The 11,369-nt window shown below is 45.8% G+C and overlaps 1 protein-coding gene across 1 annotated transcript; it reads right to left on the bottom strand.

Annotated features, from left to right (window-relative positions):
- Positions 1–926: 926 nt before the first annotated feature.
- Positions 927–1,601, bottom strand: LOC136455394 (uncharacterized). The gene has a single exon (XM_066455435.1). The coding sequence runs from the start codon at positions 1,599–1,601 to the stop codon at positions 927–929; it is 675 nt and encodes a 224-aa protein (XP_066311532.1).
- Positions 1,602–11,369: the final 9,768 nt, after the last annotated feature.

Raw genomic sequence — 11,369 nt, 5'->3', positions numbered from 1 at the left:
TCTCTGTCCGGTGGCAACCCTGGAAGATCTTCAGGGAAAACATCCGGGAACTCACAAACCACAGGGATGGAGGTAAGATCAGGAGAGGCTTCAGCATGGGCAGCAACAGGTAAAACTGGATCTGAGGGTACAATAAGAGACATCCTATCCTCAGAAGAAGGAAGCCGTAACTCCACACTTCTCCTCTTCATATCCAATACTACCCCATACACCCGCAACCAGTTCATTCCAAGAATAGCATCAATGCCTTGCCCAGGCATTATCATGAACTGTAGATGGTAAGTGTGAGTGGCTAATACCAAACTTACTGTATCCGTGAGGGTATTGATGACCATTTGGGAACCCACAGTTCAGATCTTATAGGCATACGGTATAGCCATAAGTGATAAGTTGTGCCGCTCTACAAACCCCATGCTCAAAAAGGAATGTGATGCACCAGAATCGAACAACACCAAAGTTGGATGAGAGTCGATGGTAAACATACCAGCCATAACCGCCTCCTGCTACACAACCTGCTGAGCATCCATAAAGTGCACCTGACCAGACCTGCTGGGCACTTTCTTCTTGATGATGGTCCTCTTGATAAGCCTAGAGTTTGCTGACGGTTGAGCAGACTGAGCTGGCTGATGCTAGGGACACTCCCTGGCATAGTGGCCATCTTTGCCACACTTGAAGCAAGCACCAGGCTTGTTCCCAAACCCCTGACGAGGTGGAACCTGCTGTCCCTGATGTTGCTGGGGCTGCACCTGCTGAGGAGGTGCACGGTACTATGTGGAGAAAGTCTACGAAGTCTGCTGGGGCTACCGGAATGAAGGCCCGCCTAATGACTGATAGGGCCCCCGTCGGACAACCTGAACCTTCTGAGTGTGAGGGTGGCTAGAAGACCCTGCGGCCACCCGCTTCCTCTTCCAATCAGCCTAAGACTCTCACTGAAAACCCTCCATGGCAATGGCGGCATTCATCAGTGCTCCAAAGGTCTGATAGTTCATCGTGTACAGCTTCTCTTGAAGGATGGGAGTGAGACCGCGAAAGAAGCGGTCCTTCTTCTTGTCATCAGAGTCCACATGGATGCCAGCATATTGAGCCAAGTGATTGAACTTGTTCACATATTCCATCACTGTCCTGTTCCCCTGGCGCAGCTCCAGGAACTCGGTCACCTTCTGGTTGATGACACCAGCAAGGATAAAGAACTCTCGGAAAGCGGTGGAGAACTCCCGCCATGTTGCCAGATGATCTGGCTGCTCCGTGGCATAGAAGGTTTTCCACCATGCACCTATGGACCCCAAAAGTTGCTGCGCCGCAAAGTACACCTTCTGCTCATCGGTCACTCTGAGCAGCCAAAATTTCTGCTCCAGGGTGCGAAGCCAGTTCTCCGCCTCTAGGGGCTCGTCAGACGGTGTGAACATGGGTGGGTGAGTCTTGAGGAAGTCCTGGTAAGAGGACTGTCCCTCAGGGTGGCGGGCACCACCCCCATTCCCACCGTTGCCCCCGTGGCCTCCGCGGGCGAGGCCCGCGACAGCCTGTGCCATAATGTCCATGGCACGAGCTGTTTCCTGGCGAGCAGCAGCTGACTCCCGGCGAGCAGCCAACAGCTCTGCCATTATCTCTATGGGAGTCATCGGCAGTGGCGGTGGCAGAGGAGGAGCCAGAAGTGGAGCCCCATGGCTCTCCCCGTTGGGCTCATGGGCCCGGCCACTCTCGCCTTGGCCCTCGCCAAGACCGTGAGCTGCCCGCACACTAGTGCTCCCATGTCCGGACCTTAGATTCATCTGTAGGAGATATGAACCATCCATTAGAGCACCCTCCCGATCAAAATCAAGGGATAGAGAAATGACAACACATTTATTAAAGCATTCCATTAGTTAGTCCTATAAATTTACTAATTCAATTATACGTGAAGGGGATTTCAGTTGAAGTAAGATGCTATTATCATGATGCATGCTTCGGCCTGTACGTTCACTCAAGCTGAAATATAGCGGCATTCGTAAAACTTTTCGGCACATCGCACACTCACTTTCCGTATACTAAGCGATTTCTTACGCAACGTAAGTCAGTGTACCTGCAAAAAAAACTGATTAGATAAAACCAGTGCCGCTATCCTAGATAGACCATATTGCTAGGGCTTATACTTATTTACATAATGTAATCGCATCCTACTTTTCGCAAAGCTTTTGTTGGTCAAATTTTTAAGTTTTGAAAAAGAGTGATGAAACTCGTAACCATTATTGGCTCTGGTACCAACTGTGGTAAAACCGCCCGAAATAGCACACTTACGGAGGCACTCATCTTCCACCAGACACTAAGCACCCTGAAAGCAAGCTACAACGGGCGGTATCCGTCGGGCACACCCCAAGGGAGAACCCGAAAGATCCACATTTTTCTCAAGGATCCAATAATGAGAACGAGTTACAATACTTATCCATTTCATACATTAGAGTTTCTTAAAAGTACATTATTACAATACCAAATATCAGAGTGCGGAATGATAACAGCGGAATTTAAAAATAACATCTAGCGGTAAGGGGCGAGGATTCCGTCTGAGCCCACCAGAAGGATCCTCCACACAAAGGTACTCTTCAAGCATCACCTGCAACAGGGGTAAATAAACCCTGAGTACATAATGTACTCGCAAGACTTATCCGACTAGTGGGAATAATTTCCCGACTCCAAGGAATATGAGAAGCTATATGGCTTGCTGGTTTCTTTTGGCAGAAAGCAATACTAATAGTGAGTCCTTAGTTATGTATTATTATTATTATCAGCCGTATTAAGTTATCATCTAGCCAGTCTATATAAGCACCTATTCTACTTTCAAGCAAAAGTTGAGCAATCAGTTCCATTTCTTCTCCTTTCAACTTTCAGTTCTTACTACGGTGCTAAACCGCAGACAAGTCGTACCGGGTTTCCCGGCGATTCGCGAATCAATGTGCCCAGCTGGGTGCCCCGAAGACACACGCCCCGCTTGTACCCCAGGCACAAGCAGGACTAACCCATTACTCTCCTATCCCGGGTGTTCAGGTCCCCTTCCAAACTTAGACTCCAAGCCCCCACATCCTGAGTCGCAGACTCAGTGTGGTGCAAGGACCTCCACCACCTCCTCTTTCCATCAGTCGGTCCGGAAAGAGTCGGATCCCCGACAAGAGAGCAACAAGTCTTCCCTGCGCCCATACCCAAGTATGCGCTCGGAACAATAAATCTGTGACTTGCCCACGATGCCTTATGCAACGACCAGTCCTTAATCGACACGGACAGGGAAAAAATGTAACCGAGCTATGCCCTGTTGGCCGCAGGACACAACCCTTTACACCCACCAAAACCCAACCATATCCCTGCCCGGTCACCATTTTCCTTTCCACCATTTTATCATGAGTGATCATATTTATCACCTATTTGCGAGTAACGGCAGGTTACTCACGCTACCGATATCCTGAGCATAGCAGCTACTTGACCTATACTAGTAGGACTCATAGGTAGATATATTTATGCATGTAGTTTCCGTAAGATGCCTGTAATGTAAATGCACATCATAGATATATATTCAGTTATTATTCAAAATAAGGGTTATGCACTGGGGCTTGCCTTCAGCAGGCATGGTGTCAGCAAAGTCAGTGATGGGTGGCTCCGGAACATCCTCCTGTACGAGGATCTCCTCCTCGTACTCTTCGACGACTTCGTCGTACTCCTGCTCGCCGAAGGTCATGATCTCTAGTGGCGCGTTCTCTATATGCATGCAGTGATGATGATGCAATGCTTAGTAATACAACAATAGCAACTCTTAAAATAAGAATACATCTACCAAGCTACTAAGCTAACTCTAATGACTAATACGCAAAGTTACCTATTATTCCCACTAAACAGGTATGAAACATTTCATGTATTATCTTAGCAACTAAAGGCATCCTTATTGCTGATATCAATTTACTATATATATGATAAAACAAGGTGCACTAGCTACCATATTTATCAACCTATTCTAAGACCACAAAAATTACAGTGAGCACATAATAATACAATGAACCTATTGTAAAAGAATTCTAGGGATAACACTTCTACCAATGCATCATAAAAATTTATTCTCTAAATAACCATAATAATAATACGCATCTTGAAATAATAAAGTAATCCTAAAGGTATCACTGAACTATACGAACTAATTACACTAACAGATAGATCATGAATTTAGGAATCTAACAAAATTTATTTCACAATAAATAAATAAATTCAAATGAGCTCTAGAGTTGAAGAAAATGATATTATTGGAGAAGGATAATCATGCTATTGGACTTGTTGACTTGCACATGACTGTGGGTCTAGAAATACTAGATGAGACCGTGGGTCAAGAAAATAATAGAGAAGGAGGATGAAGGAATTCTTGTAGGCTAGCTACCTCGGAATTGAATGAAGTGCCGCCTATGGTGATCGATGTGCGGAGGCAATGCAAGAGGAGAGACACCAGGGAGCTTAGCAATTGCTTGCCCTGCGTGGAGCGGAGCAGAACCATATATAGCACTGATTGTGGGTGATCATGACAAGCTAGGTAGTCTGGAAGCACGAAACGAGTTGGCAGGGTTGTCCTCTGGCTCCATGCCGTGTGCGGCGGTGTGGTCTTTGGTCATGAGAGAATTAATTCAATGATGGACTTTAAGTGGTCTTGGACTTACGAGCACATTAGGACTGGAGTGTGCTTTGGGCGAAACGTGCTTGGCGGTGGCGCTGGTTCATTCATGCTGGTCAAGGAATTAATGGGGGAGGAGACCACAAGTCAAGGAAATATTAGAGAATGAGAAGATCAATTGCAGACTAGCTACCTCAGCTGATTATTGCTCGGAGAGAAATCGATAGACGCAGTTCTCTCGGGCAAGAACAGAAGAACTTGATTTGAGAGGAAGAAACAAGTGAGCAGCGGAGCGGGATGGCTCGGCGGCTCAGTGTGTCCTTTTAAAGACAGGAGACGCAGGAATGGAGAAGCAAAGGCGCGACAGCGACGCGTCGTAAGGTTAGTGGCTAACTAGCTTGCTTAAAGGTAATAAAGCGTCGCGGGAACGATGTGCTGCTGCAGATGAACAGTGTTTTCCTATGGAGCTACAGTGTTTTCCACGCGTGAACGGTGTTTTCCGCGGGTGAGCAGTGATTTCTGCGCTGCTACAGCACTTTCTCTGGCACTGTAGTGTTTTCTATGGGGTTACACATTGCTACAGTCTCCATGACGTGCTGGAAGGGCGGTGGAATAGACTTTCCATGATTATGAGAGGAAAAGGTGCTGGTGCCTTCATGTAGGTCAAGAGATTAAATGGCGGAGAACAGCAGAGAATGTATCGCAGTTGCTTTCATATGTCTACAGTGATGGCGTGAAGAAAGGGTGCGTGCACTGATAATTTAGCAAGGTGATTAGCAAGCGAAGTAAAGGCGGGGTAATTAGAATAACGAGAGATGACAGTGGCGCATCGCGAGATTGATGGAGATATAAATCTTGTCAAGTGGTATGCTAATAATTAGTGAATGACAATAATTTATCATTTGACTTTGTGGCTATGGAGCTCTCACGTGGAGAGAGATGACGTGCTAGGACAACTTGGACAAGGAATAAATTAGAGCTCAATTTGAGAACTGGTGCAATAAAATTTAATTTCTCATTTACCACATGCAATAATACATAAACATGATGCTCATGACATGGTTTAGTATTTTGATTAAGGCGTAACATCGAGGGTGTTACAACGTGCAGGTGTCAAACTACTCAAGGCATCAAGCCGATGGTTGTATGGAGATCGAATTGAGCTTTCATCCATCGGCTATTATCATCGGCTGCTCCGTCACCTCCATCGGCACAAGACAGTAACCCCTGACATTCTGAAGCCGATGATGGATTGAAGATCGGTTTCTCTATCCACGTGGAACAAGATCTCATCACTCCGCTGTGCAGATCGTTAGGTTTCAGGAGAGCGCACTCAATCTTGTTACCGTGTGAAGATCCAGCAAACAGTCCAGGACAGCATGAAGTCGTGCGGACACCAGGCGTAGTGCATCTACCAATTCCAAGGAGTTAATGCATCTGCTAAATACATACAAGATACATGCTACTACCACAAGCAAATAGGATTTCTGCTTGGATTTATTGATTGAACGGACCGGCGATCGGCTGTTGGTATAATTTCGTCGGCTACTGTCGACAAAGCCGTCAATATAGAGAGAAGCTATGCAAATTCAAGAGGTTAACTGATCTAGGAAACATGATAATAGACAGCTCTGCTGATACCTAAATCTTGGATTGATGATGGCTGTTCTAGAGTTAAAATATTTGAGTGGAACATATGTCATTAGCAGGCTGGCCAGAATACTTTATTAGCAAGGCTACAGTGTCATCGATCTACTACTATCCTCATTAGCCTAGGAAACAACTACCTTACTAGAACAAAGTATTTGGGACGATAACGTCAACAGAAGCCGATCAGCCAGAGCATAAAGCCGATGGTTTACTAGATAGAAAAAATAACTGAGCTCCTATTGATATGTCCAAGCCACCATGGTCACGGCAATAGCGCGGCGTCATTGAATACAGAACATGGGTCCTACTAACTACATATTTGCCTCCCAAACTGACGAGAGCCGATCGCTTCCTAAAATGGAATCGGCTGTGAGGATAGCACTTCACGTCAGTTAAAAGGAAAGAGCTAACATGTTATAGTGCCACGCATGCATATACGCATGTTGACATATATGGAAGAAGCTAGCAAGTGTGTATAAGTCCATGCATGGTATATGCTTTTCAAAATACGTGAAGATTGCTTAGTTGCTCAGAAGAAGGTCATACAAAGGATTCCTACTCGATTGCCAAAGACCGTGGTCTATCCATATATAAATAAGAATCGGCTACTCCCCTCATCCGCATCGGCTGATCCTTCACCTCCATAGACTCTAAGAATAGATATAAAAAGACTGGCTTGGGAGCCAATACTAGCTCAATTTCCACTTTAGTTGATGCATTAAGTGATGGGGCCATTTGGCTTGGCAGACACAACGTGGCCGCTAGCAAAGATACTTCAGCAGTGGATGACCGCGTGTGACGTGGAGAGCTTGGATGCACCGGTGGTGCTCTGGACGCACAATCGGCTATGTAGAGCCGATGCAGCCACAATGGGCTAAATTTGGGAAGGATCAGAGTGCAAACAGAAATCTACCAAAAACTATCATGTATGTAGGTATTGATATGATTGCCAAGAATCAGGACTCCAAATATATTGTGACATGGGATGCATATATGAAGAAATAAATAAAAGGAAAATTTGTATGTGTGCGTCTACAAAAAGAGGTGGAGTTTGAACTCAGGTTTTTCATAGGTCAGGTTTGCATGCTGTTATAAATGGCTGATAGGTTAAGGAAATATTTCTTCAAATTACCCCACCATCGGCCGAGTGATTTTGAGCAATAACCATCAGCCGAAAGTTATTATCAACATATAGAAAATCGGCTTTGAGTATTGAAAGGTTCTTAGAGTTTGTTTAAATATTGTGGTAGCCGAGAACAAAGGTATCAAGTCAATAGCCGATAAGATACTCGGAGTATATCATTGTTATGCCAACCGATGCAAGCAAGAGAAGATCAAATTAATAATGATTGTTCTAATATATGGAGATCGGCTATTTTACATACGCATGAAGGTGTTTTACTGTCAGTGGCCTTTATTGAAAAGCAGACCAGGAAGCAAGGAATTGTTGTTTCTTTAAGTTGCCATGCGAGGAAGGTCTTGTCGATGACACATTTACTCTCCAAGCTGACAAAGACCAATCACCTCTCTTGAGATAGAATCGACTGTTGGCTCAAGACCTTACCCTTCAAACTGATAGAGTCTGCAGTCGATCGACAAGGGTGTAAAACTAGTGAGATATCAGTTTCTGGTACAGTGGTGGAATTTCAAGAATAATCACATAGAGCCAATGAGGATCAACATAGCCGATGATCGTCGCTAGTTCGATTGTCGAGGTCACATTGAGTTTTCCTCCATGGGTTATTATCATTGGCTATTCGACCAAGTATATTTTTGATAAGAAGGAAAAGTCATCATGGGAGTTTGTATTAGAGATACAGAAAAGGTTGACAACCCGACAGCCGATAGGAGACCATCGATTGAAAATTATTATCGACATACAAAAGACGGTGGAGATTAGCTATCGATAAGGATATCAGGACAAGGTCATCTGGCTTGATTACTTCATCGTCATCGCCGAGGACACCATTGTCATTTAGGAGGTCGGATCACCAGAGCAAGAACTAGTGATGGTTGCTGATGCCCTATGTCCTGGACGCCATCTTCTAATGAAGTAGAATCGGCTGCCCCCAAGCCTATGAACCATTTATTCCCCAAGAGTGGATAAACAAGCATGAGGACCCGGTGTATCACGTCATGCTAGGCACCGACAAGTTCTCACTGGAATTCTTGTTTGACATGCTCAACATCTCGTCGGAGCACAACTTGCTGGCAATGGCCAACTGGGTAGAGACTACTATGTACGTGTGGCGATGCAAGGTTAGTGGCAGCAGCAACAAGTTACCGTGGAACAAGATCAAGGAACTCACGGATAATAGCGATGATAAGGAAGTGATGCTGGCAAACAAGGTTGTGGACCTCCTCCTCTACATCGATAATATTCTCTCATGGAGGCATAACCGATGGATGAGCAAAGGACGTGGAAGAGTCTAGGCCATAACATGACAAAATGCTGCTCATTGTTGTCCACATAGAGTCTCTTTGATATGGCGAGTGACCTCAGCTGCGTCGTGTCTGACGCATCCATGTCCTTCTCGGAGCAGTGCAGTAGCATCGACATTAGCAGACTGTTTGAGCCAACCGCCATAGTGGCCAAGCTCCTCGGCCGATCCTTGGCACTTATCACCGCGCCCTTTAGACGGCTCAGCATGAAGCCACGTGCCAACATGACTGACCGCCGCTCCATTGGCGACAAGATATGAGCTAGCGGAAGATAGGGTCTCTAAGCTCGTGTTTGGTGAGGACATGTCTAACGACAACAAAGACATATGCACTACCATGATGTACCTATAGTGCGCTCAGCGGCCAACGTAGGAAGCCTCTTGGCCAGCCCTGACCTTTGTTGCAGTTTGTGGCTTCAGCAAGCGAATTTTTCGCAGTGCTCTTTGAAAGCTCTAGTTTGGTTTTGGTGAATTGATGAAACCCTAAGTGCTAACCTAGTTCATCAAGTGATCATGAGATAGGTAGCACACTTCAAGTAGAGAAGCAAATGAAGATCATAACATGATAATGGTGATAGCATGGTGATGATCAAGGGCTTAAACTTGAAGAGAAGAAAGAGAAAAACAAAAAGCTCAAGGCAAAGGTATAACTTGTAGGAGCTATTTTGTTTTGGTGATCAAGACACTTAGAGAGTGTGATCACATTTAGGTTTGATAGTCATACTATTAAGAGGGGTGAAATTCATATCGGAATGCGGTTATCAAAGTGCCACTAGATGCTCTAACTCATTGCATATGCATTTAAGATCTAGTGGAGTGCTAACACCTTTGATAATATTTGTGAAAATATGCTAACACATGTGCACAAGGTGTGTGCAGGGTTGAGATGGGTTTGGGTCGGCGCTTTTGGGAAAATGAAATGCCTATTTTCTATTGTGCCGGATGCAAATTCTTGGTGGTTGGCATATTGGAGCAAGGGTGGAGAAGATAGAAGTGAGAACAGAGCTGATGCCAGCGTCGGTCCAGTGACCGGATGCTGAATCCAGAAGCACCGGACGTTGACTGCCTACGTCCGGTCGCGTTGACTGTCGGTACAGTGGCTAGGGTTTACCACCGGACGCTGGCTGTGTCCGGTCGAGGTGGACTGGACGCGTCCAGTCGAGGAAAACCAGGTTTTGACCCTTACTGTACTCGACCGGACGCTGAGGTTCCAGCGTCCGGTCAGTTTTAACCGGACGCGTCCAGTCGTGGTCGGTACCTTACTGGAAACGACCGGACGCTGGGGGTTCAGCGTCCGGTCAGTTGAAGCTGCTGCGTCCAGTCAGCGTCATAGCCGTTGGTATCTGACGAACAGTGTTTGAAGGCGATGACACGTGGCGTCCATCTGTGGACCGGACGCTGAGCCCAGGGTCCGGTTAGTATGACCGGAGCGTCCGGTCAGAGCGCGTTTTGCCTAGTGAAGGGGTATAACGGCTCTATTTGATTGGGGCTCTATTTATAGCCTCATGGCCGGCTCAAGGGACAACTCTTGCACATTTTCATTGACATAGCAACCTTGTGAGCCTAGCCAAAGGACTCCCACTCATCTACATCATTGATACATCATCATAGTGAGATTGGGAGTGATCTAAGTGCATTGCTTGAGTGATTGCATCTAGAGGCACTTAGTGATCGTGTTTTGCTGTGGATTTCGCTTGTTACTCTTGGTGGTTGCCGCCACCTAGATGGCTTGGAGCAGCGAGGATCATCGAGCGGAGGTGGTGATTGTCTCCGGCTCCGATCGTGGTGATTGTGAAGGGTTCTTGACCTTTCCCCGGCGGAGCGCCAAAAGGTACTCTAGTGGATTGCTCGTGGCTTGTGTGATCCTCATCTTGTGTTGGTTGTGCGGCACCCTATTGAGGGTTTGGCGTGTGAAGCCAATTAGCGCGTGAACCCCCAAGTGAGTGAATCGCCACAATGAGGACTAGCTTGCCGGCAAGCAAGTGAACCTCGGTAAAAAATCATTGTGTTCATCATTGATTCCGAGGTGATTGGTCATCATTGTTATTCATCTTCGTGATTGATTGGTTCATTCATCTACACGGCGGTATAACCCTCTTGATCACTCTCTTTACTTTACCACAAACTAGTTGACAAGCTCTTTAGTGTAGCTAGTTGTGAGAGCTTGCATGCTTGGTTGGTGTGGCTCTTTAGTTAGCCTTTGAGAGCACACTAACATAGGGTAGTGTCATTGCTCTTGTGTGAATTGACACTATCTAAACTAGAATTGTGGTAGGTGGCTTGCATTTTGAGTAGGCTAGCGCAACACTCGCTTCACCTCATAATTGTCTAACCATTTGGTTAAGTGTTGTTGTAGAAATTTTTATTAGGCTATTCACCCCCCTCTAGCCATTAGGACCTTTCAAGTGGTATCGGAGCCGAGGTCACCGTTATTTGAGGCTTAACAACCTTCGGTGTTAAAATGGCTCAAATCAACAATACCAAGAAGCCACCCCAATTTGATGGCTTAAATTATTCTTATTAGAAGTCAAAGATGGCCACACATATCAAGTCAATCAATAGAAAGGTGTGGAAGGTGGTAGAAACCAAAATTGAGATTGGTGATCCAGAAAATCCCACCACCGCCGAAGAAGTGCTTCTCCAAAACAATGACATTGCTCTAA

This window comes from Miscanthus floridulus, chromosome 5 (genome assembly GCF_019320115.1).
Source record: "Miscanthus floridulus cultivar M001 chromosome 5, ASM1932011v1, whole genome shotgun sequence".
Lineage (NCBI taxonomy): Eukaryota > Viridiplantae > Streptophyta > Magnoliopsida > Poales > Poaceae > Miscanthus > Miscanthus floridulus.
Note: the sequence above shows the minus strand (reverse complement) of the source record. Positions and strands in the feature narration are given on the sequence as shown.